Raw genomic sequence first — 26,324 nt, forward strand, 5'->3', positions numbered from 1 at the left:
AGGCATGATAGCTGCACGCAACGATTCACCAACAGCTGCCATGTGTGAAAGCTCCTACATGTTTATTTTCTCCATCGTAACATCTGCCCACCTATTTTCCGAAACCACTTATCCAGGAGAGGGTCATGGTACACCTGGAGTCTATCCCAGAACGCAGAGGAGACGAGGAGAGATCCCAAGGATGGGATGCCAGGGCAGACACACACACAATCACACTCAATGGGCAGTTTGAAACTCCAGCATAGGTAATCACAGATTTTTGGACTGCAGGAGGAAAAGCACAGAAACACAGAGAGAAATGCAAACTCCACATACAGAGCCAGGTGTGGGAATCAAACCACAACCTATAGTACTTCAGCCACTTAATCACTGAGCTGCCCTCCATCGTAAAAGTGGATGCAATATCAGATATTTTACATGTGCGATCAGCAAGTTCATGTTGAATGCTGCAATTTCTCTTACCAGAACTTAGAAACAGAAAACTGAGGTAAAATAAAGGAATATCGATATATATTTAACTCTTTATAACAGAATTGTTGAATTGTTGAAACCGCCTTTCTTCCTGCTGAGTGCTGGGAAATGGATATTGGGAGGACTGAAAATATGCAAGATATTTTATTAAGCTCAGAGGCAAAAACGGATGTGACAAGCCAGCAGGTGACCTCAGTGAAATTGGATTGAATGTCAAAGGAAAGCGTTTGGGCTGCATTCTAAAGCTCAATTATGTAAATGTGGAATCAGTTCCTGCGGGGCCACGGCAATAATGCTAACATGAGCCAAACATGCAAACACGGTGCAAACATCCCCATTGCAAATCCTAGTGGACTTTCAGAGACCTTTAGGTCTTCTGGTAATGCTATTAGTCACATCTGATCTATAATTTCACTCATTAGCTTTGCTGCTTGAAGTTAAGGTACCAGCTACCTACAGGTTATTGCCTCCAACCCCATTACCTGCACCTCCCCCCGGGATCTGAACCTACAAAACCACAAGGTTTCCAGGGAGGTGGTGAAGTTGGCATAGGTGCTAGAGGTGTAGTTACAGATGGAGGAAGGAGTTCAGTTGACACAAGAGTGGAGTTTACCTAGGAGTGGAAAACTTTCCTGGAGCTCTCGGTCCAACCGGGCTGCCGTGCGGATCTCCCCGGTGTTAGGGTCTATGGTGAAGTATCGGAACCCTGGGCCAGGCAGAAGGCTGTAACTGACAGCGGCGTTCACGTCTGTGGTACACACACACACACAAAGACACACGTTTCCAATTCTAGCTTTGTAGACATTTTTCACTTTAATGCAACTGATGATCCCTGACCACTTCCCAGCAAAACTCAGATGATAAACAGATGATAATTGGGAACAAACAAACAAAAAAAACCCTCAGCATTTTTAGACTCTATCTAAAAATCAGGAGACATCTGGAGACATCAACACCACACTAGTTTTTCCACTGTGTGGAGTCTATTTTTGTGTGTCGTGTAGATAAACAGATCAACGCACACCCCCCCCCCACACACATTGAACAAGTGTCACAGCTAATTCACTCTCAAACCAAAAGCGTCTTCGGAAAATTAAAAATGAAAATATTGGACTTAATCAAACACTGGAATGTTTCCTAGTGTTTCAAAACCAAGACTTTTCCAAACTAGTCAAGCTGTCATGACTGTTGTATTGTATAACACCGACAGTGTGGTAAGACCCCATTGTGTATGGAAAACTACTATATTTAAAAGATTCTGACGTGAAGCCCCGGTGAGGCTCATGGACAGCTCGCTCTATGATTGTGACCTTGTCCGCCCAAGTGGTGTTTGGGGGAAGTCTTATCTGACCAGAAAATTGGAAACAGCAGCGGAGAACCAAGTAATTTCAGATAGCATCGGCCAATTAAAAAACCTGGCGCAGACTTCAGCTGCAAAGCCCATGGTTTAAAGGCTGGGGTCCTCTAGGTGACAAATGCATTTCCCTCTCCACAGTGGCCTTCAGGGGACCTTTCACAAGTATCCGTAAATGGAGGGCTAATGGCCATGCAGGTCCCCATTAGGGTTGGCTGGGCTGCCAGAGGCGCAAGACTCACAAACGTGGAGATTGACAACCCGTCTCTCACGTCGAGCCCCCCTCAACCGGGGCCGGGTGGGCTTCCGACCAAACAGCCCCCGGGCCTCCTTCACCACCACCAGAAATCTCCTGCATGTGGTTTGCATCAGCTCATGCTTCCACCCTCATCCCTCTGCGGCTGCCGTTGGCTGCCTCTCGTACCGCACCGGCATAGCACTAGTGAGTTGTCCTCCCCGTGCGGATCAGCGTTCACGCTCCATCTCGCCGTCCAAGTGCCGCAGCTGGGCCTGGAACGCAAAAGTCGCCGGGGGGCTGGTAACGCAGTGGGGGGAGGTCAGGGTGGTCTGAGGTTAACAGACCCTCAACCCCGCTTTTGGGGATTGGGTAGAGGACCAAGCGTCCAGGGTCAGGGTAGGTTGGACGCCCGCGGATCTCCCCAGCAGCGGCGGTCTCACCTCCTCGACTTGTGTGTGGCGTGTCCTCTGCTAGTCTGAGATGCCTACAACAGGAGCATCTGAAATGACCCTGCCCCTTTGGGGGGGGGCTTGCAGGACACAACATAAACACCTGAACACCTAAACATCGGAACCCACAACTGGATACATGGAATGGAAGAAAATAATAAAAAATAAACAAACCCAGCTATAAATGTATTGTATAGTGTGATATAAATCCAACACTACTCCTATACTGGGCAATTTTTTTGCCATTTGAGGTTCTCCGATCACTATGTAGTGACAGAGGTTGTAACCCTAAAATGGTCAGTGCCAGGGGTCATCAACAGCTTCACCTGTCAGTCACAACCAAGAGGGCCTTTCGAACAGACACAGAGATTTCCAGAAAGCAGGGGGTATGGCTCAGGGTTCTGCCAGAGTGTGCGAGATGACAACTAAGATGACGGTCTTATTAGCACAGATGGTCTAAATCAGGAGTCATCCAGGGACTGCGGAAAAGCAGACGGGTAAGGGGCTTGGTTCCTGTTTGTGGATGTTTCTCACCACAGAGAATGACAGGAGACATCGATACCGACATTGAGCATAAAATATTTTGAATGGGAGTTAAGACACTGTCAATATTTTTAAGAAAAATAAAATCTGGAAGGTAAGGAACAATAAGGGTGTGCCCATCCAAAGTCAAACAAACACGGACGTTTGTTCGGTTTGCACGTGATGAAGTTGAATGGGGGGGGGGGGGGAAGAATCACCACCCAGCTCAGACAAGACAGAAACATGTGCAAACTAAATATTATGATGTCCAGAAATGTTCCAGGAATTAAAATTCTGGTTGTAATCAGCTCCAAGGAACACAGAAACGCAAACCTAGCCTGTATACTCATCAAGAATTTGGTTTGCAGGCTAATGAAGGTTGAGTTTTAAGTGGGATTAGAGCCTTCCTACAGGACAAATGTGTACTGACATTGGATGACAGGGCCTGATGCGGGTCTTCTATGCTTATAATAGTACTGCCACCTTGAGGCATTATTGTGCTAAAACACCTTTGATGGGCGATCCCGAATATTGCCAACTGAGCTCTATGGAAAACAACTCCAAGACAAAAAGCATTAATCCACCATCATTCAGCCACTCCAGCTTACACAGACAGCGGTAATGGAAACGTACCTGAGTCCCCGTCAAATGCCGTCACCTTGATCACATGCACCCCAGGCTCTCGGTTCTCAGACACAGCTGCTGTGTAGATGCTGTGTTCAAACTCAGGGGCCTGGTCATTGACATCAAGCACAGCGACCATAAAATGCTGCGTAGAGCCATGGGGTGGCTGACCGGCATCCACAGCCTTCATCACTATGGCGTGAACATTTGCCAGCTCATAGTCCAGTGAGCGAGCCAGGTGGAGTAGACCTACAAGTGTGAAGTAGATGTTTTTAGGTCTATCATGAGGAAGAAAACGTCTACAGAGTTACATTCATGCAGCTGAATAAAGCTAATTGAGCAGATTAACTATTGAAGGATGTCTCTTACCTGTTTTTTCCTCTAACATGAAGAGTCCGTCCTCATTTCCAGACTCGATGATGAATGACAACTGGCCGTTTTCTCCCAGGTCGTCATCCCTAGCGACAAAGTGGTGCACCAAAGTTCCCACAGCAGTGTCCTCAAGGATGTGCGTGGAGTCCGAGGACATGAACACAGGGCTACGGTCATTGACGTCCTGGATGAAGACCTGCACGGTCAACGAGGCCTTCCTGCGCTCTGAAGGGTCCTCGGCCTGGTCGATGGCGGTCACCGTGAAGACGAAGCTCTCGGCTGCCTCTCGGTCAATAGGCCTGGCTGTGCTTAGGGTGCCGGTGAATGGATGGATGACGAAAGGCAAGTTGGGATCAGCAGAAATGGAGTAGTGTAGGCCACTGTTGGCTGCGGTGCCATCTCCATCCCCAGCATTGAATGTGTAGACAGATGTCGCTGTGGGCAGGTTCTCCACCACACCAAACGTGAGGACATCATCTGGGAATTGGGGGGTGTGGTCGTTCACATCTTCCACGCTAATGCCCACGATCAGCGAGCAGTTGTGAGCAGAGCCCTGGTTGCTGCTCTCCACTCGCACCCTGAGGAAGTGCTGGGTCGCAGACTCATAGTCTAGCTTCTGGCTGACGTACAAACCACCTGAGGTGGCGTCGATCCCAAACCACAGACTGCCATCACTCTCAGCAACCGAATACTGACTCGGCACATCGTGGTCCGCAGCTGAGCCCAGGTAACCAATGATGGTACCGGGCCTGGTGTCCTCTCTCACAGAGAAACGCCTGAAGTTATGGGTCTTGCTTCTGTCCCCGGTGGCATCCACCCACTCAACGGAGTGAACCTATGGCAGGAATTGTCAGTGTGGTGGTCTTTGTGCTGTGCTTCATACATGTTTCCATTTAATTCGCAGTTGTGATACATTTATGCTCAGAAATCTGAAATCTACATCTAAGATTAAGGTAAAACGTTTCATTACTGAAAACTATAAAGCCTGTTATTGGATAGTAAGAATAGCAACAACACAAAAATAATATAAAGAGCAACAATAATGGATAATGCTTCACATTGTAATTTCATAATGCCTTTATAACGCATTCATAGAACATCCAATGCCCCTTCATGATGCATTCATACAGCATTCATAAGCAGCATGTAAGTATACCTTAACATTCTAACATACAGCTTTATTATACATTAATAGCAAACATTATATGATTGTAATGTTTATCACAGTTTTTGTTATTAATGTAAAGCATTACCCAGTAATGATTATGATGCTCCATGACCCCATACTGGATAAGCTATTATGGGATATTATTATTAATCCATCCATCTTCCAGTCAGTAATGCAGCACAGGGATGCAGTATAATAATAATCATTATAATAACAATGGGCACATTATCATGTGGATCTTGGAAACTGGCCTCCTTTGTTGTGGTTTCCTTGTAGCTTCAAGTCTAGAAACATTCATCAAATAAATCCAAGTTGTTTAAAGTTCCTGTCATGTAACATTAACAATGAATGTACTGTAGTTATTTTGCTTATTGAAACCACCCATCCACCAACAAATTATACTTCAACTTTACAGAGATTGTGAAATATGATTTATATGGTTGCGTCATATAGAAATATGATTTCACTCAGAGCAGTGTGGTGTTGCATGAATCTGGATCAGACCTCTGAATGTGAGCTTTTCTTGAAAGAATTTATAGTTTAGCGAAAGTATACTTTTCGCCAGGAGCATAAACAGTAACTGATGAGTATGGCCCTAACGTGGTCAGGAACGTCTGCATGCTGATTGGGGCAGCACCTGTAGGTGGATCACGATGGTCTCTTTGAGGGGTACTGGCCCGGAATCAGCAGCGGCAGCGGTCAGAGCATAATGAGCTGCGTCGCTCTCCGAAAAACGTCTTGTGGTTCGGATCTCTCCGCTGCTGCCGTCAATCTTGAAGTGACCGGTGTCGTCTAAAGCCAGTAAAACAATGTTCGGAAAAGGAACAAAGGAACAAAGGCTTGGTAGATGTGCAAAATAATCGCAGACATGCTTTTAGTAAATACAGCAAAAAGTCTGAAACATGATGCTATTAATGAGTAAGAATCGGTGAAGTAGTCACCCTTCATAGCCCAATGTCAACATGAATTGATTGTTTTCTTCTTGAGTTTGAATTCTGAATCTCTAACTCTGCCTGTTACCTGACATCAGAAAGTAGAGGACTGTTCCATTTTCTCCAGCATCCACGTCTTTAGCGTGAACAGTGGTCACCAAAGAGCCAGCCGCTGATCCAGCCCAAAACTGTCAATCCAAATCAGACCAAGTAACATCAGAATCAAGCTGCTAGATGCACATAAATCCTTAAAAACCTACATTTTCTAATTTCTAGTGATGCACAATTTTGTCTGGGTCTATCAGTGTTTAATTCAACAATCTTCCACTGGCTTGCAGTGATAAAGTTTATTATCCTTTTTAATCAGGTGAGGCAACCTCACCTGATTAAGAGAATTAACCAAACAGGATGTCTTAAAAGAGCTTTAAATTCTTAATGTACATACGCAAGCCAGCATCTAAAAAAAAAAATGTTATACAAAGGTCCACCAGGTGGAGCTCTTTCAAAGTAACTGAAAAAACCTCTCTCTTCTCTGGTAGTATAAAACGGGTTGATGTTAATTAACCAGCCCCACCTGGATGCCAAGCTCCCGGCTTGCAGGAAGGCTGGTGAACTGCGGCGGGTTGTCATTCACATCTGTGACAAGGACATGAACGTGGGCGGTGGCATTCAGGCCAGGGTGACCACGGTCAATCACCAAGACTTTCAGGATGTGGTGGGTGTGCTGTTCGCGGTCAAGAGCGATCCAGTTGACAAGCTCCCCTGAGACACACACACATATTCAGAAAGGGAGTATACAGGCTAGGTTTGCGTGAAGTGGTCCCACTTCACAAATATGGATTTATGCTGCTTTGGGCTTTTACATGCATCAACATCTGAACCCTTCACATACTTTTAAAGTCTTGCCAAAACACTAGAGCCGCTTATCTTAACAAATAAGACAAATACATAAACACGCTTGTTTGTTTGATGTCTTGTGTGTTGCTAAACTTTGACATGTTTCTAACCTGTGTTAGGATTAATCTGGAAGTGCTTCGCATCAGATAACAGAAAGTAGGACAGTTGGGAATTCTTCCCGGAGTCTTTATCTGTGGCTCTGACAGCTCCCATCAGACCCTGGGGGGAGGGACGCTCTTGGAGTGTGTAAAAATAGGCATTGTGGGTAAAAACGGGGGCGTTGTCGTTCTCATCCAGCACCGTAATGATAACGGTGGCCGAGGCTTGTTGGGGAGCACACTCATTCCACTTGGTGGCCAACACTGTGAAGTGGTACCTGGGCACTGACTCGAAGTCCAGGCCCTGGGCGAGGAAAATCCAACCATTTTCGAGGTGGATTCTGAAGGGCAGGGGCAGGGTACTTGGATGGAGAGAGTAGGAGACTCCTGCAGGTTTTGACCTGTACTGTCCATGTGCCTGGGTCTGGACGACCTGGCTGTTCAACGCGGCACTCTCACTTATCTCCACCTTGTAGACCAATGCATCAAAGGTCATAGTGTTGTTGGCAGCTACACTCTCCACGGTGACGGAGAGGGTCATGGTGGAGGACAGAGTGGGGGTGCCTTCATCCTGGGCCCGGATCCTGATGGAATATCTCCCTGGTCCATCTAGGGGGAGGCTTCGCTTGAGAAACACGGTACCCAGGAAGGTGTCGACACTGAAGACTGCATCACCAACGCCCTCCAGCAGGTGGTACGAGACGCTGCCATTTGAACCTGCATCTCTGTCATGGGCATGGGCAATGAAGAGCGCAGTTCCAACCACCGTACCGTGGCTTACTGTGACAGCCTGTCTGTCCCTGGGGAAGATCGGCAGATTGTCATTGACGTCGGCGACGGTGACATTAACCCGTGTGCTGGTGTGGACGGGCGAGGCACCTCCCTGACACTGCAAAGTGAGCAAGAAGTAGGGCTGGGTCTCGCGGTCCAGAGCCCCCCGGGTGCTGATGAGCCCAGAATGTGGGTGGACCGAGAACAGGCCCTGGGGATCCCCTGAGGAGATGGTGTATGACGGGGACTCCGGCGAGTCTGCAGGTACACAGAACACAGATCAATGAGAAAGGAAACCAAAGGACAGTTATGAGCAGCTCTTTCAGATTAACAATATAACCAATATGATGCCAATGACGGTCACATGCTACAAAGATAAAACATTACATTATACATAAAAATAGGATTATGATGTGTGTATATACACACAAATATATATACACATTCGCACATACATATATACACCAATCCTGATATTATACCTACCTACCAGCTGAAGTCTTCTAATAAACAAAATGTATTTTTACTATATATTTTGTTTAAAAAGGACAAATGCAAAGAACTAAAGTAATTATTTAAAAAAGAACTTATCTATTATTTTTTACGGCCCTCCAGAGCTGCTTGTCTATGAGGTTCCACGTGTTCATTGGGCTCAAACTATTCTTAAAGTTGTTTAACAACCAGGAGAGGTGCTGCAAAGCCCCCTGGATTCCCCAGTGTGACCCAGCACCAGACCAGGGGATCAGACTGTCCCCCTCCCTGCCACAGCCCCCTCACCTCCTCAGCCCTGAGCTGGATTAACCCCTCACCCAGTGTTCCAATGTGTGACACTTCCAGGAACACAGACCAAGCTACGTTTGATGGACTGCATCCAGTTGTCAACAAAAAGACTGGAACAGCTAGTTCTGTTCCATGGACTGACCCTCACGAAGACCCTCAGGAAGAGTGTCCACTGATCCTTGGTGGCAGTCATAAGTAAAACTAGTCAAAATTTGCACTATACAGCATGTTTATTTGTTTATTCATATTTGTCTTGTGTAAAGCCGTTTGTAAAGCCTCAGATGAACACTTTTGTTTCATTGTATGCATACTTATGTTAAAATGATAGTGGCGCTTGACTTGATTTGACATTGACTTACAAATTAAGTCAAGTGTCAATATCAAGTCAAGTTATTTAACAAGGTTAGTATTGACAATTATCGTAATCCTCACCCCCCCAAAGGCCTGGACACTCACCAAGGGTACTGGCGGCCCGCACCGTGCCCACAGAGCTCCCCGCGGGGGTGTCCTCGGGCACCACAAAGGTGTAGCGCGACCTTTGAAATACGGCGGGAGCTGGAGTGCTGTGCAGGATATGGACGGTGATATCCGCCGGGCGGGCGCTGATGAGGCCAGCGCCGTCACGGGCCGACACGGACAGGCGGGCGCCGCTGGCACTCAGGTGACTGAGCGAGGAACTCAGACTAACGCCCCCTGTGGCAGGAAACACAGACGAGCTCAACTTGAGACTCCTAGAGCACTCAATGTCATCAGCCCAGTTTGCCCACGGTAATATTTATAAACAGTATTCAGCACATTCAGTAACTATTGATCATTCTTGGAGGATTATTATGTTTTTATTACATAACGAAAGGCAGATCTGTGCAGCGTTGACAGTAATGCGCACGATGTACCGTTCTGTCGTGGTAACGAGAAAGCTGAGCTGGAAGGCAAAGCTATTGATTTATTGGCCGATCTAGGTTCCTACCCTCACCTATGGACGCCTCCCTAGGGAGGCCATGTCCAACCCCAGGGCAGACCCAGGACACGACAGAGAGATTATACCTCCCAACTGGCCTGGGAACATCTTGGTGTTACCCTGGAGGAGTTGGAGATGGTGACTGGGGAGACTTGGACTACTGCCCCAGCAGATGCTGGATGGATGGATGGATGTACAGATAATATACTAATTCCTACTACCAGTTACCTGTTTCCTTTCATTTAGATAAACAAATAATGGTTTATTGCTACAAATAAAAGGAAGGAGAAAGGAGTTTTATATTAACATATTATTTCATGTTACTAATTAACTGTGAGCGCTGCCATCCTTCCCGATTAACTTGGAGCTTACAGCCATGTGGCTTCCCTCCATGTGGCCCCTTTGTTTTCTGGTTTACACCCTGGATGTGTACTAGCTTGGGCAGGATTAATCTCATGGAGTCTCACCCGCTCTGTGTTCGGAGTCAGACGTGCAGCAGATGGCGTGGGTCCCACCCATTTCATCGCCCAAATATACCTCCAAATCTCCCTGAGTAACTTGTACATTAAATTGATCCGTAAGCCCCTTTTAATGCCCCCCGCTAACCAAAAATGGGGGAGGTACAGATGGCCCACTCAGTAATTATATTACCCACTGTGCGTTAATTAAGACCATGCTGAGGAAAAAAAAACACAAACTGATCTTATTACTGTATTAGCATGCAGTTTGTCAGACTTACAGCACCATATGAGTTTGATTATAAGGCTTAAACAGTTTGATTCATTTTTTAGCTCTATAAATTGTACAGAATATCCATGAGAGATCATTACTGCTGCTGGGTCTTATGGCACAAGGCTCAAATATGGTACTGCTTGGGTAACAGAAATAAAAACAAAAACATTTGAAAATAAGTGGAAAATTCAGTGGAAAAGTGGGTGATCTCTCATAAGTAAATGGGGGGTCCTAAACTTCACTTAAGTTTTAGCGTGACGAGTCTCTAAGAATGCATGACTGGGACTCCCTGCCTACCTGCGAGATGCATCTCTGCCAGTGCATGACTGGGACTCCCTGCCCACCTGCATGATGCATCTCTGCCAGTGCATGACTGGGACTCCCTGCCTACCTGCGAGATGCATCTCTGCCAGTGCATAACTGGGACTCCCTGCCTACCTGCGTGATGCATCTCTGCCAGTGCATGACTGGGACTCCCTGCCTACCTGCGAGATGCATCTCTGCCAGTGCATGACTGGGACTCCCTGCCTACCTGCGACATGCATCTCTGCCAGTGCATGACTGGGACTCCCTGCCTACCTGCGTGATGCATCTCTGCCAGTGCATGACTGGGACTCCCTGCGTGATGCATCTCTGCCAGTGCATGACTGGGACTCCCTGCCTACGTGCGTGATGCATCTCTGCCAGTGCATGACTGGGACTCCCTGCGTGATGCATCTCTGCCAGTGCATGACTGGGACTCCCTGACTACCTGCGTGATGCATCTCTGCCAGTGCATGACTGGGACTCCCTGCCTACCTGCGTGATGCATCTCTGCCAGTGCATGACTGGGACTCCCTGCGTGATGCATCTCTGCCAGTGCATGACTGGGACTCCCTGACTACCTGCGTGATGCATCTCTGCCAGTGCATGACTGGGACTCCCTGACTACCTGCGTGATGCATCTCTGCCAGTGCATGACTGGGACTCCCTGACTACCTGCGTGATGCATCTCTGCCAGTGCATGACTGGGACACTCTGCCTACCTGTGGACTGATCCACCGTGAAGAGATAGGAGAAATCCCCAGGGAGGAGGTCATACGAGACACGGCCGAATGTCCCATCATCCCGGTCGGTGGCGAACACCCTCAGGATGTCGGTGCCAGGCAGCGTGTAGCTGCTGATGCTCACTGTGTACACCTCTGGGCTGAAGATGGGACGGTTGTCATTGATGTCCTCAATCTCAATGTGAACGTACACCTCGGCACTCAGTCCACCCTGTTGGAGACAGAAAAAGGAGGTGATTTTTAGTATGGCGAAAAAAGGTTTATGAACCATTTGCTGTATTTTCTGACTCCACTAGATGGAGCTCTTGGTTTGCTTTGCCCCATGCTTTGAGCCCTTTTCTTAACAGAGAACACCATCTAATGAAGTCAAAAATACAGCAAATGGTTTGTGAAGCTTTGTTTGATTTTCTTACCTCTTTAGCTTCTATGTGTTCAGTTTTTAACTATTTGATCATTTGGTGACGTAACAATATGACTTCACACCGAGGCAATACGAGTGATTATGTGTTATTGTGATGTGTGCAAAACAATGCCCACCGGGTCTTCAGCCCTGACCAGTATGTTATAATCCACCATCCCCGCATCTCTGTCGAGATCTTGGCAAATGCACACGCTGCCGGAGTTGGGATGAACTCGGAAGGGAGGCCGTCGGTCGTAGGGATGGAGGCCACCGCGGAGGGAGTACCTCACCATGCCGAAGGCATCGCCGTCAGCGTCCATCGCAGTGACCTGGATGGGGAGGCAGCATTTCCACACTGATCAACAAGCCAGTTTTACCGATTCAAATACCAAGGATTTTAGCATTTCACGGTGTACCTTCATATACCAGATATTTTGGAGTCAAGTCAAAGTCAAAGTAAACTTTATTGTCATCTCTGCTATATACATTACAGTATATAGAGAGACGAGACGACGTGGCTCCAGTTTAAAAACAGTGCAAAGAACAAATAGCTCCCAAATAAGTAATATATAAATACATATATAAATTAGAGTATAAAAAGACAAAGAGACATAAACAGACATAAACACAAAGTCTCAGTTTCAGTGCAGCATGTGTAGGATTGTTCAGAGCAGCATTTGCCTCGGAAAGACAGTGAGGTGTACAGTGTAAAGTGCAGTGGTGCAGTAGAGTCAGTTAACAGTCCGTGGGGGGGGGGGGGGGAGTGGGAGAGCAGGTAGTGATTTCAAGAGTCTGATGGCTTGTGGGAAAAAGCTGTTTCGCAGTCTGGTGGATCGGGCCCCGATGCTGCGATAGTATCTGCCGGATGGGAGGGGAGAGAAGAGTCCATGTGAGGGGTGTGGGGGGGTCAAGCACGATGCAGGAGGCCTTGCTGATGCAGTGCTTGTGAAAGATGTCCTGTAGCGGGGGGAGAGACTCTAGCAACCTCTTGATATCTGGTAGATCTGGTTTGCTGAAACTAAGCTATTTACAACAGTATCAGTACTATGAGGCACATACACCATATGGCCAAAAGTATGTGAATACCAGGTTGTCCAACATCTCATTATGAAACCAAGGGTATTAATTTGAAGTTGGTGGGCCCCTTGCTGCTGTAATAGCCTGTTCTCTTCTGGGAAGGCTTTCCGTTAGATGTAGGATCATTGTTGGTGGGATTTTCTGCCATTCAGGTTGGGTATTGGTAGCGGGTGATCAGGTCCCTTTCTGAAAGTTTGTATAACCGACCATTTCCCTACTGAACTTGCTCCCAGATGTTTCCACTTCACAGTCAGTTCACTTGGAGCTGACCAGGGCCGCTCTAGCAGGTCAGAAATGTGCCAGACTGATCTGTTGGGATGATGGCATCCTGTAATGGTGCCAAGTGGAAAGTCACTAACCTCTACTGTACATCAGCCACACACGCTTCTGGTAATGCTTGTTACAGGAGATTACATACTGTGTGCTTAATTATACATCTGTGTCAGGAGTGGGTGTGGATTAAATAGGAAATTCCGCTGATTAATTGGGGTGTCTGCATACTTTTGGCCATATAGTGTACTAAGGGAGATCCTGCAAACAATGACCTTCATATGAGAATGACCTAATTTGCTTCAGTTAGCACAACCGTCGTTATCTTAAGCCAATCATAAGCCAAAGCGCCAGATGTCTCCAGCAAGGAACTACCGCTTGATAGCAATTTATGGCACAGCTGTAAAAACAAGCAGTGGTGGAACGTGTATGTGACAGGTCAAAAAAAGGATAAGGCATCTTCAAAGCTGGGGCATTACGTCATGCTACAGTCAAATGCAGGTCACCAAAGGTCACCAGCCGGCTTTGGTGCCTGAAGTTGCACAGAGGACAGCGACCTTCCCCATTCACAGGTATTACTTCTTAAATCGAGGAACAAACATGCAGCTATCGTAAGAAAAAGTCTTTCAATAAATCTGACAGAGATTAGATCAGAGTTTAGAGTGATGATGTTACTTCAAATCGCCATATGAAACGTCAACCCACAATGCTTAAAAAGTTAACCCGGACCAAAAACTCCTAGGTTAGGATTATGGTGACCTTAGTAGTACACAGAGAAGTCAGCGTTAGCGGAATGTTAGCGGTGCACAGATAACCTAAGCCAGTAACGTCAAACACAGACTGTACAATGTATTTTGCTAAAAGTAGTGTTACTGCTATAACAAGGCACCAATTAGTTCAAACATAAAACAAATTTAGTGTCGACGTCAGCAAATCAGTAACTTCACACTACAGTATATCAATTTAGCTAATTGTTCTTTTTTTCTGTGGCGTGTCAAGTCACTGAGCTTTCTAGAAACAGACAACACCCTAATGACACCGGAAAGGTAAGTAAAGATTTAAGGGCTTTGCAATCCACTCAGGGATGTGTCAAGCCGATTTAAATTATCCGGAAGGCCAGCAGAACTTAGGCCTCTAGTGCAGCTGGACCTTTTCCAGTACAGATTTCTCAGTGCTCCTGCCATCCTGTCCAGGACAAGCCGCTGGATGTTGGGTGGATGGATTTCCTAACACAAAGCCTTGTGGTTCGTGTACCTTTCTTATTTTGTAAATACAAATGCAGAGTAAGCAATGACGAACAGTGACATCTGTGAACCGTCACATGCACATGCACAGAATGGATGGTTCTTAGAGATACCAGCATGAATGCAAGACCAGTCATTCATCAAAAGCCCACTAGCTCACCACTGTTGTCAGTACTATTGACTGGAGTCCACAAAACCAGCCTCTGGGGCTAATGGAGTGTTTGGGACGTGAGCGACAACATAAAAATCCATGTTCAATTGTCATTCCATGAAAAGATAATTAAGCTGATCAAAATGCCCTGCAGTGGAGAATGTTTTCAACTATGACACAGCTAATAGTGGTTGCACAATACTCTCATTCACAAGCAGTGGCTGAAAAAGGGTTCTTATGAATTTTGCCTTTGTAGTTTGCAGTTTAGGAGAGATATCCACAGAGATGCAAATACTGCGAAGAACAGGCTGTAGACTGGTATGTTATTACTAATAATGGAAATATTTTAAGTAAATAACATTAAATATATTAAAATCTCAATGAAGTTTAAAACCTAGAAAAACATACTTAAGTGTCAAATGATGAATCTCACCAAAGGTCTTGTGTCATGTGATTCTAACTGGCTTCCTTTGAAGTCGTGCTGGTTGAACAGTCACAGAAGTGACTTCATGGTAGAATTTATTACTCTGACAAATGTTGCAGGTTTTACTGTTGGAGGTCAAGGTCTCCCTGTACAAACAGCCACCTCAGAAGGTGCTGCACAGCCCGACTGCTCAGTCGTAACGGTGGTGTCAGCATTATGAGCTAAGAATAGTTTTACAAGTATGTAAAGATTATAGCTAAGATGGTGTACATGCATAATACCTTTTATGAGCTGGTTCAAGATTATTTTTTACAGCGTACAGCTTTGAGTCAATATCATCCTGGCACTAATGCGTAAGAACGTACTTGCAGCCCCAATGGAAAAACAAATCACAGGTATGACTTTTGTTTGATTGCAGAGAAGTTTACTGTGGTGATAGTACATTTACGTAAATAAAAGGAAAACGTAATTAAAACAAATGCGTAATGTCCTTACATCTTGTACCTTTCAATCTGACTATGTTGATATGGTATTTTAACCCCCCCCCACCCCATCCCAGGTTGAAGGAAATCCTCTGCACAGCTAGTAATAGGTGAACTGAAGCTTTGAGTCTCACTGTGGGTGGATTAGCATGTACTGTCAATCATCTCCTTCTTCACCAGCAGACCCTCTTCCTCCATATCATTCAATGTCCTTCTTGAGTTTTTTAATGCATGTAAATGTGGAGATTTGGGGTCTCAAAACCATCAAATGACACCTAGCATAAATCAATGCAGATAATTTTATATAAAACATAATAAGAATTATGTGAATCTGGGCCTCATTTATGCCCAAGTCGTCAATCAACCATATAACATTACCATTTTGTAAACGAATGAAGCGAAGAGTGCCCTACCTGAAGGATGCAGCTTCCGATTGCCAAGTGTTCCGGAATAGATATGTTATACACTTGCTTCTCAAAAACTGGCCTGTTGTCATTGATATCGTCCACATACACTGTCACATTGACCATGGAAGATAAGGGTGGAGATCCACTATCCACTGCGACTACCAAGAAGTGGAATTCACTTTCTTGCTCGTGATCCAGCGGCGTTTCTGTAGTAATGAGTCCTGATTCAGAGTCTATATGGAATGGAAAGCCTTGGTCTGGTTTTATCATCGAATAACGGACAACTGAATTGACTCCTTCATCCAGGTCTCCAGCTCGAACGTGCAGAAGCCTGCTACCAGGAAATGCATCTTCTGAAATGTTCACAATGTAGAGGTGCTTCTCAAACACTGGTGGAGAATCATTCTCGTCGCTCACTTTGAGCAAGAAGGTCCTCTCACTGAACAGAGTAGGAGCTCCAAAATCAGAGGCCACAATCGTAAGCTCATATAAGTCACTCTTCTCCCGGTCCAGCTCACCATTGACACAGAGGGAGAAAACAAATTCATCTGATTGTTTAAGTGTGAATTTCCCGTCGCCGCCTTCAAGGGAAGCTCTGACACTGTTGACCTCCCCCAGATCAGGGTCATACACAGAGATCCTGGCTACGTAATGGCCCATACTGGCCCCCTCCGAGACCTCCCCAGCCCCAGACTCACTGAGGAACATTATGTTTATGGTGGGCCTGTTGTCATTAATATTCAGAACCGTCACCGCTACCAGTGTGCTGCTGTATTCTGGCTGGATCCCGTTATCTCGAGCTCTGACGATCAGCTCGTGGTATGGCTGGCTCTCATAGTCCAGTGGATTATTTACCCGAATTAACCCAGTGGCACTGTCGATGACAAACAGCTCACTTGGGTCACTTTGCCGGCGATTGATCTCATAGACCACTTGTCCATTACTACCAAGGTCTGAGTCTGTAGCATACACTTGGCATACCGAGGTCAGTAGTGCTGCATTTTCCCAAAGGAGCGCATGGTATTTGCTTTGGCTGAACACTGGGGCGTTATCATTCTCATCTAAAACGTGGATTTCCACCTGCAGCCTACCGGTCTTACATGGAACGCCCCCATCAAATGCTTCAATACTAATGGCATAAAAATCCATAATCTCTCTGTCCAATTTGCCAGACAAAATGAGATCCAGGTTAAACAAATTTCGTACCCCACCACGGCACTCAACCTTAAACAAATCTCCAACTGTATTGTGCATAATCCGGTACCCTTGGGTCCCAAACCCACCCTCATCTTCATCACGAGCACCTTCCAAATGAAACCTGCTTCCAGGGAGACTCTGCTCAGAAATGTTCAAAACCATAGTATCCCTACTGAAAGCTGGGGAGTGGTCATTCACATCCTGCACCTCAATCCTTACCTTTATCACCTCTCCATTTAAGGTGGCTGCCACAAATTCATACTTATCTCTGCTCTCTCTGTCCAGTACCACCGCGGTTGCAATTACACCAGTGTTTCCATTGATCTCCAGATCTTTAAAAACGTACGACTCTCTGCTCTCCGATATAAAGAATCCACTGCTTGAAGTGTTTTCGGGTAAAAGAGCACTCAAATCTCCCACAATTGTCCCAGCTGGCATCCCTTCCTCAACTGTGAGACTGAGGTTATACATCAGAGCAGAAGACGCCTCGAACATAAACCAAACTGCGGCGATCTGAAGAAACAGACGTCGCAGCACTGTAACGGTGCGCTCTTTTCCAAGACATCGTAAAAACATGGCAGGTTTCAGCATTTATAAAGCCCAGTCCACAAAAAAAATAAATAAAACAGTCATGTCTCAGCAAACCAGATCTCCAAAATACAGGGATTAACAGAAATCCCAAAGATTGTTGCAAAAGGAGCGGGCTTGTCAAAGTTTATTCAACAAAAAGCTGCGTGCTTTGAGAGGTATAGATTTTCAAAATACGCATTTAAGATGCTGATTTTCCCCCTTGAATTTAGCGTAGATGTATTATCTTTAAAACTGTTCCCATTCACAGACCGGTTATTACGCCTAGAGCACTTGACCCGAACTGTAGCGCGTCGGAGATGTCACGTGACTCGCAGGGCAGTTTATAATGTGATTTAAACGCCACGGACCAAGGTACTGTAATAATCCCATAAACAATCTATCACAGAAAACGACTCTCTATGTCTAGTATCTATAATGGAACTATGGTTGCAGAAAGAGAACTGTCAATCTAGAAACACCCGACTTTCAAAATCTAAGCATTCTACTGACTTTATTCTAAGATAGTCGATGCGATTAACGACACATACAAACAGTTGTCAGTTTATTAGGTACACCTGCTTCTTATCAGTCTGCGAGTAGAATATATACCGTAATAAATAATATAATGTACAAATGTATAAAATATAATAGTTACTGTGCGGCTAAACATTAAAACGGCTATGACGCCTTTTCTAAGTGATTCTTAAGATGCAGTGCGTTTAGCATCTTATAAACACCGACTCTCCTCATAGGATTTTCAGTACACAGCTTGGAGGCAACAGTGCAAAAAGGGAGAATGGGGTCCTACCTGGGACTACGCGGGGGAACCTAATAAAGCGCCAAGTCTGCCTGATTGTTTCCAGTGCAGGCTGTGGATCCCTCCTTCATAAACAGGAACCCACATAACTGGTCCGCAAGTACGCACTCACCTTTAAAAACAAGTGCGGCAATGGATTGTTGTTACAGCGCAAATGCACATAAAATAAGTACGAGAGAATGCATACTTTCCTACCAGTTACGTGCATCCACGTTTATGAAGTAGAATTCATTAGCTTCGGAGTGCTTTGGTTGCTGTTTGTCGCCACCTGCAGGTGGCAACGTTAAACGCGCGTGTTTCAGATGCAAATCGCAGGCGTCGAAACTGAGACCCAAATTTGTTGAAACACAACAAACGCTGCGGCTAGATATACAACTACGCATAAACTCACTTAGATAAATGTGTGACAAACATGCATATTTGGTTAAAAATCTTTATTGCCCCCCCGACTGTTTTATTTACAAAGCAAAATGACTACTTGAGTGGGCATGTAATAGGCGTATAATGATTCAGCCTGCCTTAATAGATCCCAGTCAGGATAACAGCCTCAGGGATGAGCAGCGAAGGTTTGCATCTCACCAGAGACGGTCCCTACCCATTTTCACACTTATTTGTTAGGTAAAGCATGCGTTATATTGCACCAGTTTCCCACTGATTAAAACTGAAGATAGATTGACTTGTTTTTTTCCTAAAGTAACACCACATTGTCATGAAGTTAATACTTTTGACTGGCAAGACTTTATTGTACAGCACAAAAAGCCTAAACCAAGTATATTAATCTGCCAATCTGATTATATGCTATTGTTCGATTGTGGAAGAATAAAAAACAAGTTGTCAAAAACGTAATGAAATTTAATTTGTGAAAATTACATGCAGAAAAGCAATAGATTTTCCAAACATTTATTTCATATCAATGTCTGCCCAGTTATGAAAACCGGAAGTTTTAAGTACAAGCCTGGTCTTGCAAACAAATTTCAGTTCTTTCTGGAAATGAGTTGCATTATTCTAGAAGAACTGAAGTTTTGATATTAATCAAAAATGTTGCACAGGTTTGGGAAAGTGGGCATACCGAAATTAAACAAATCAAACTTGTAAAAAAGAAAAGGAAAAAAAAAAAACGATACAGTAAAATTCTAAAATCTCTTTCTCTTGAGGATCTCGGGTTTCCAGCTGATAGGGTGCGTTTCCTCAGTCTGAAAGCAAGAATAGAGAAAAAGTCAAACACTGGCCGCTAGAACATGCGAGAGCTTTCCCAGTGCATTCTGACGTGTAATATTCCAGAACAGCATAAGGAACGCAGAAATGGAAACTGTGACAGAACCGCCAGGACAGGCCGTACCGCAGTGTCGTCCTCCCGGTACACTTTGATGGTCTTGTCGGCCTCAGCGGTGATCAGCCGGCTCTCCGAGTGGTCAAACATGCAGGAAAAGATGCCCGACTCGCTGTCCAGGGACCCAGGCTGCACTGCTGCATGGATCCTCTGGAAATTGTAGCCGGTTCTCCAGTCCCACATGTGGATGGTGCCATTGTCCGCTGCAGCGAAACAGCAGGCTGTGAACAAGCGCGCAGCCACCTCCCAAACGCAACTATGGGGTTACGCAGTGTGCCGCTTAACTACACCGCTAAAGTAGAATTTATTGCTGGCATCGCTGACCTCAATTCAAAACGTCGCATTACATGCGATTTTGAACAGCTCAAAGAAGATTGTCTTCCATATATAAAAGTTTAAAGTAAGCTTATAAACATCAAAGCACTACTGACAGTAATCAAGCATTTCCAAGCGTTTTTATGGTAAGGCTAATGCGGCTATGCTAACGCAGCGAAACACATTTAACACTTCATAATGGAAATCCTTTTTGTTTTTAAATAAAATATTCAAGGCGACAACCAATTCAGTCTAACAGGAAATGCGGCACACGGACCGCGAAGCCTTCGCTTCGTTACCTCCAGACACCAGCACTCCGTCGGAGTTGACAGCCAAGGTGTTGATGATGGCGTTGTGGCCAGAGAGGTTCTGGATGAAGTTCCCATCTGGGAACTTCCACTGCTTGATGTTGTCAGGTGAACCAGAGGCGAAGGTGTACCTGTAGTGAGCATGGAGAAACAGGATGGTACGTTCTGGCACACAAGTACGGCATGTCGGAAGGTCAAGAATTACATTGAAAACTTTGGGCATTTATATACATTTTGCACTAAATAGGTTAAGTGGAGTGTAATTTGATGCATTTTTATCGTCATGCCATTGAACTACAGAGGAACGCAGCGAGTTACTTACAGTCTGGGGTGCAAAACGAGAGAGCGGACAGACTTCTTGTGATTGGTCAAGGTGGTGCGGGTTTTGCCCGCGATGAGGTCCCACAGCCTGATGGTCGTGTCGTGACTACCTACAACAAAAAAAAAGAAAAAGAAAAAATTGCCGGTGAGAACCACACACTACAGGGCATGCATGTTCCCAGCGGTCCAATGAGACGCCTGGCATCCAAACGTGCCATGGCTGTTTACACTTGGTCTTAAAACGCATCCTGGGTGGTCAGATCACATGCGGACAGCGCTAAATTAGAGGTGCAATGATTAATCGACTTAGTCAACTAAAATCAATTACCAAATAAGTTGCCAACTAATGTAATAGACGATTAGTTGATGACGTCATCGCGTGTGTTTCTCATGCCAACTTGAAATGTTTTGATATTACCCCGCACTAGAGAGAAGTCAACCAAAGAGCAATGGTAGCTACGAAAACAAACCCCAAAGTGTGGTAGCATTTCACACTTAACTCCGAAAAAAAGGTTGTCAATTGCACAATTTGTAAAGCTGACCATAGATGACGTGGGAGCACATCGTCTATGCATGAGCATCTGAAGAGGAAGCATGTTGGCCCCCTGGATTTAGGACTCATCTCGGTAAGTCAGTTATGCTAGCTAGCTAGCTAATGTTGATGTTTAAAGCCGTTCTATTTAATGTTATGAGCTGTAACGTTTTCCATTTTGAAATGCACATTCTCTTGAATTGTTAATGGAGTTGGATAATGTCGGCATTACACCTAACGACTTTTCAAGCGATTTCACCATCGCAGAAAAAATTCCATTGTCGGACAAAATCAAGAGTTTTGCTAGAGTTGTAGTGTGCTCCCGTCATCTCAATCGTTACGTGTAAGGTGGTCAAAATAGCTGCCTTAAGGCAGCTATCTAGCACATTGACATTCTGATAAAAATCAAACGTGTTTAGTATTACTGTGAATTTTAAGTGTTCTCATGCAAATACTGTCACATATACAGTACAGGCTAATACAAAGCGCAAGAGTTGAGTGTGTGTGTGTGTTTCAGTGTTTCAATTAAAAGAGTGCAAGTATTCAGCTTTATTGTCTTGATTGTTAGCAAATGCATGAAAACAACCTCAAACTAAAAAGCTGACAGCTGATACCAAATAAAAGTTAATTGGGAGATTCATCCGACTAATTGATTAATCGCTCCAATAATGTGATCTGATGCACCGAGACGCATTTTCGAACCAAGTGTACACAGGGCTAACAAGTGCTGCAGCTAGCTAGGTGCTGTACAGGATGGCCAGGGGGGGGGAGGTGGGGGGGGTATGGGCACAGCACAAGCCTCACCTGTGATGATCTGAGGCTCTGCCCCCTGGCACTTGACGGTGGCGACCGTGTTGGTGTGCCCGGAAAGTGTGTGCACGTTGGCCTTGGTCCTGATATCCCACACCTTCATAAGCAAAAACAAACAACATACACCGACGCAAACACCTCTCCGTCACTAGGCACGCTAGCAGACAATCCAGACAAATCTTTAGTCAAAAGTGTCACGTTGCTACAAGTGAAGCTAGACTGTGAACAATTGATATGAAAAATCGAAGGGCTAAAAGCAACTTCTATATTACAAAAAAACCTGAAATCCATAAGGAAGCGAAGAGGCCTACAATCAGCGAAGACCTCTCACCCTAGCAGTCGAGTCACGGCTACAAGTCACCAGCACGTCGATGGTGGGATGCAGATCCAGATCATATACAGCACTTAGGTGGCCATGGTAGTGCCTGATGACCTAACCAATAAAAACGCAAAGAATTATTCAGTGCCTTTTAGTGCTCCAACTGGATGGCAGGAGCCAGAGGAGGGGGTTGTATGCGTACCTTGTTATACTCCAGGTCCCAGCACTTGACCTGCTTATCTTCTCCACAGGAGAACAGGTAGGGACTGCGGGAACTGACAGCCACCCCACGCACGGTGCTGATGTGGCCGGTGAGAGAAAGCTTCAGCTTCCCACTTGCCAGGTCCCAGATCTGCCAAAGGAACAGAAATTCTATCAGGAGGCCCCGGCAACTTCAAGCAGGGCAGCCTCTGCCCCAAGACGACTCCCGGCTGACTCAAGGACATAGTACTTGCCTTTATGGTTCTGTCAGCTGACCCGGTGACGAACCACTGATTCCCTGGTTCCACCGCAATAGATCGCACCCACCCCAAATGACCACTGATAACCTGTGGAAGAGGTTTTTAAAGGTATTTTATACATCTCAGCTCGCACGTAAAGGAAAGTGCCCATCAACGAGAGCCACGAGGATCCAGTAATGGCTCCACAAGCAGACAAACTGTCTTACCCTATACAGCTTCCACGGAGGGTGCCACTGTGGCTTGGGCATGGTGGGGGCTTTCCTAGCCATTAAGGAGGAGGACTTTGTACCTCCTGCTTCCAACAGAGACTAGACACACAAAACCAAGAATACAGAAGAGTTATTCAGCCAACGGACATCACCGTTACCATAAAACAGCTGAAACTAACATTAACATATACATCTAACTCAGGCTCTGTCAATGTCTTGTTTTCAATTTTTGAATTAATAAAGACAAGGAAGAGCCAGGTGATCTTACCATGGCATGTGAAGGCGGCTGTGATCGCTCAGGAGCCCCGGCGTGCCTGTGTATGTCTGCAACGCTGGCCGCCGTGCGGCTGGCCTCCTGCCTGTGGATCGAAAGCAAATCACACCCTGATGGGGACCAGCACTAAGCCACTATGTCATCTACTTATAAGGCTGCTTGAATATTAGGAGGGAATTCAAAATGTCAACATCCAGACAAGGCTTTTAACCATTTATATAGCAGATAAGTTCCAGTGAATCATGCTGATTGGTCAAAATTGCAATCTATCAACAGCTACTGGCCAATACAGTACAGACACTCCCTGGGTCACGTTGGTTGGTGTTACGATATTTCAACTTTACGATATCATTAGTACTACTTCTCCCCACAACCTCGACCAGGATGGCTAGAAGATGGATGGACAGACGGACGGACATGCAACAACGCCTCAAAACAATACATCTATGTACAATAGGGGCTAGAGTGCTCCTTGGCAAATGTGATGCACATGTGAAGAAGTGGAGAGAAAAGGAGACTGTACCCTGCTTGTGAAGGCGGCAGGGCGAGGGCCATGGACTGTATGCCACCCTCGCTTGGCATCGTCTGTATCTGAGTATCTGCTGTCAGGGCGAGACCTGCGGCAGACGAGAACACATGCACGTCACACACGAACCATCTTATATGTAGAACTTTATATTTAAATAATAAACAGACATGTAACAGCAGACGTTGGTGCCATACCAGGTCCAGATGGATATGGGTGTGTTCCAGTAATGAGATACTCCGGATCTGAACCTTAGGAAAAAATCATGTCAAGTTTAGAACAGGCAGCCTGTTACAGAAGGTGTCCAGCACTTTACATATGTTTTCTGTATAATATGTACGAACCGATGCCTTGATTTTCCAATGATCAGCCTTAATCTCAGTTCACGTCAACAGGCACATACCCATAGCCCAGGTCAGGATAATACTCACCAGGATGAGAGTAGCTCTGATGTTCATATTGGTCAGACATGTGGGAGACGCGGTCCTTCCCCTCTTTAAGGACAGGCATGTGCAGAACTGCACTGTACTCTGCACGTAGCTTGGCTGCCATCTTAACCTTATGGCTATTGGACAGAGAACGCATGAACAAAAATGTTTCTCTACAGTTCCATCTTAAGGTTGTCAACGCATTTTATAATGAAAAAGTTTGTACAATGCAAAAGTTTGTTTGTAAAATGATGGAAAGGCATCTGACCTTTTTTCATCCATGGAAATGGGTTTGGCGTGATCAGACACAAACATGTCGTGCGTCCTTTTCAGAGATCTAAACACCAGCGTGTGGACGGAATGCTTCTGCACCTCCTGCAAAGCCAAAAATATAGAGGCTCGCGAGGTTAGGTTAACTTAAAACCGTATTTTATTACTCCAAAACCAAACACAGTGCAGCATTTTAACCGCCAGTGGCGCTTGTAATAGTAATGCTCAAATTCAAGTTAAACAAAACACGATATCCTTAATCAAACTACAAAATATCCATATATAAACGTAATATTTTAAACCGAACTTAACGTTTACAAGCCAGCAAGCCGCGCAATTTTTCACTACAGCCAACAAGATATGAATAAACCTTCAGCTGCGCGGGTAAAGCGGAGCAGCCTAAATCAGAATAACCATAGAAATATTCGGGCGTCGTTTCATTACACGTATATTACCTCAACCATTGTGAACGCTGTCTAACAAAACGTCGTAAAAATAATCGTTTTATTGTATTCTTTTGCAAAAGAAACGCAAGCGTGAGCCGCTACGCGTGGAAAAAAACATAACAAGGAAGTACTTCCGGCTCAACTTCCGGGACAATATAAGTGGAACTATTACCAGCGCCACCTGTTGCTCAGGAGGAAAAACTTATTTTATTAATCATTGATGTATTGAGCCCATCAACCTATTTTGTAATATGGTTTATGTTTGGCTACTTATATACACTAGTTGTAGATATTAATCATTACATACACGTTGTCCATCTTCATACACAAAAAATCTAATAAAGATCTTTATCCTGTACTGGGTACATTGCTTTGAAAAGAAATATATATTTGTATTTGATGTATTTGTAAATATATTACAGACTGATCTATATGTACTGCATGTAAATAACACAAATAGATAAGCCTTATTTATAAAACGCTCTTATTTATAAAACACATATGTCACTTGCAAATATATTGTGGACCTAACCATAATAATTGTATTGTATTTCTGTAAATGATTAAAATACTTGTTGAAAATGGCACTCCTTCTATATGGATTATACAAGTTGTTCTCATCAGTAATTTAAGATTATACTAGTCACAGGATCTAACGAGAATGTTTGGTTCACTTAATTTTGATCCTTGTATTGGAATAACAGAGTAATGTTGGATTTTTGTTTGTTTGTTTGCATGTTTGTATTTGCTCGCATTTGCAAGAGTACAAAGTGTCTGTTTAACCGTCCACTTTGGGGCCCTGTCATGTTTCACCACAAGCAGGGGGGGTTGTTGGCGGGTCAAATGTTTATCAGGCAAAGTACACCAGTTCTTCAAGTTCGTTTGGAAGCATGATCACATGAGAGCGCGAAACGTTACACGAATGAGTTACGAAAACTTTCTGGAATCATTAACATCGTTCTAAATGAAATTTAACATTTGTGAGGTATTTTGAGAGTATCTGATAACACTGAAAGTGATGAGTCAGATTTACTGACAGCGTTACACACAACATTCCTACTTTTATGTCTCAGGATAAACACTGAGTCAGTCATGCCTGCCGCTTAGTGGCAAAAGCCTTTGATTTATAAGATTCATTCTGGCACAGGGCTGGACTGGGATTAAAAGTCAGCCCTGGACTGTTTTCCAGACAGGCGAACCACACATACATATCCATGACACATGTTGCTGATTGGGGGGGCACAATGAATGTTGCCAATCAGTGGGGTCCCCTACTATAAATTTTGCCGACTCAAAGGTCAGTCGGTCCACTGGGAAAATGCCC

At 45.0% G+C, this 26,324-nt stretch overlaps 2 protein-coding genes across 5 annotated transcripts in view; both read right to left on the reverse strand.

Moving 5' to 3' along the window:
- Nucleotides 1-18,751, reverse strand: part of dchs2 (dachsous cadherin-related 2) — a 36,530-nt gene extending 17,779 nt beyond the window's left edge. For 3 of the 4 annotated variants that reach the window (XR_011985911.1, XM_072707806.1, XM_072707804.1), the window contains exons 1-11: nucleotides 15,874-18,195; nucleotides 11,950-12,141; nucleotides 11,392-11,623; nucleotides 9,133-9,369; nucleotides 7,138-8,154; nucleotides 6,705-6,892; nucleotides 6,219-6,318; nucleotides 5,836-5,990; nucleotides 4,028-4,865; nucleotides 3,668-3,907; nucleotides 1,085-1,219 (exon numbers count right to left, since the gene is read on the reverse strand). Coding sequence is in view for 3 of the 4 variants with exons in the window: in XM_072707806.1 (XP_072563907.1) it covers nucleotides 1,085-1,219; nucleotides 3,668-3,907; nucleotides 4,028-4,865; nucleotides 5,836-5,990; nucleotides 6,219-6,318; nucleotides 6,705-6,892; nucleotides 7,138-8,154; nucleotides 9,133-9,369; nucleotides 11,392-11,623; nucleotides 11,950-12,141; nucleotides 15,874-17,655 (5,116 nt within the window). In the remaining variant the exon portion in view is untranslated. Of the gene's footprint in view, nucleotides 1-1,084; nucleotides 1,220-3,667; nucleotides 3,908-4,027; nucleotides 4,866-5,835; nucleotides 5,991-6,218; nucleotides 6,319-6,704; nucleotides 6,893-7,137; nucleotides 8,155-9,132; nucleotides 9,370-11,391; nucleotides 11,624-11,949; nucleotides 12,142-15,873; nucleotides 18,196-18,442; nucleotides 18,564-18,646 lie in introns of those variants that run through there. The other variant, XM_072707805.1, reaches the window with a different exon arrangement.
- A 531-nt stretch (nucleotides 18,752-19,282) lies between these two features.
- Nucleotides 19,283-25,154, reverse strand: plrg1 (pleiotropic regulator 1). Its single transcript, XM_023799140.2, has 15 exons — nucleotides 25,010-25,154; nucleotides 24,553-24,659; nucleotides 24,288-24,421; nucleotides 24,054-24,107; nucleotides 23,854-23,947; nucleotides 23,325-23,415; nucleotides 23,054-23,155; nucleotides 22,842-22,934; nucleotides 22,589-22,738; nucleotides 22,399-22,500; nucleotides 22,062-22,164; nucleotides 20,727-20,835; nucleotides 20,396-20,535; nucleotides 19,791-19,984; nucleotides 19,283-19,644 (listed from the first exon to the last, which is right to left on the reverse strand). Exons 1-15 carry the CDS (start codon nucleotides 25,016-25,018, stop codon nucleotides 19,585-19,587), a joined length of 1,542 nt encoding a protein of 513 aa, XP_023654908.1. The 5' UTR covers nucleotides 25,019-25,154; the 3' UTR covers nucleotides 19,283-19,584.
- Nucleotides 25,155-26,324: the final 1,170 nt, after the last annotated feature.

Source organism: Paramormyrops kingsleyae, chromosome 25, assembly GCF_048594095.1.
Source record: "Paramormyrops kingsleyae isolate MSU_618 chromosome 25, PKINGS_0.4, whole genome shotgun sequence".
NCBI lineage: Eukaryota > Metazoa > Chordata > Actinopteri > Osteoglossiformes > Mormyridae > Paramormyrops > Paramormyrops kingsleyae.

Bases quoted from the DNA above. Each gene is read 5' to 3' on its own strand.
- plrg1 (XM_023799140.2), bottom strand. The intron at 23,948-24,053 runs GTATGGCACCAA...CGTCTGCCGCAG, and splicing joins CCCATATCCATCTGGACCTG to GTCTCGCCCTGACAGCAGAT. The intron at 22,165-22,398 runs GTGAGAGGTCTT...TTGCTTATGAAG, and splicing joins GCCGTGACTCGACTGCTAGG to GTGTGGGATATCAGGACCAA.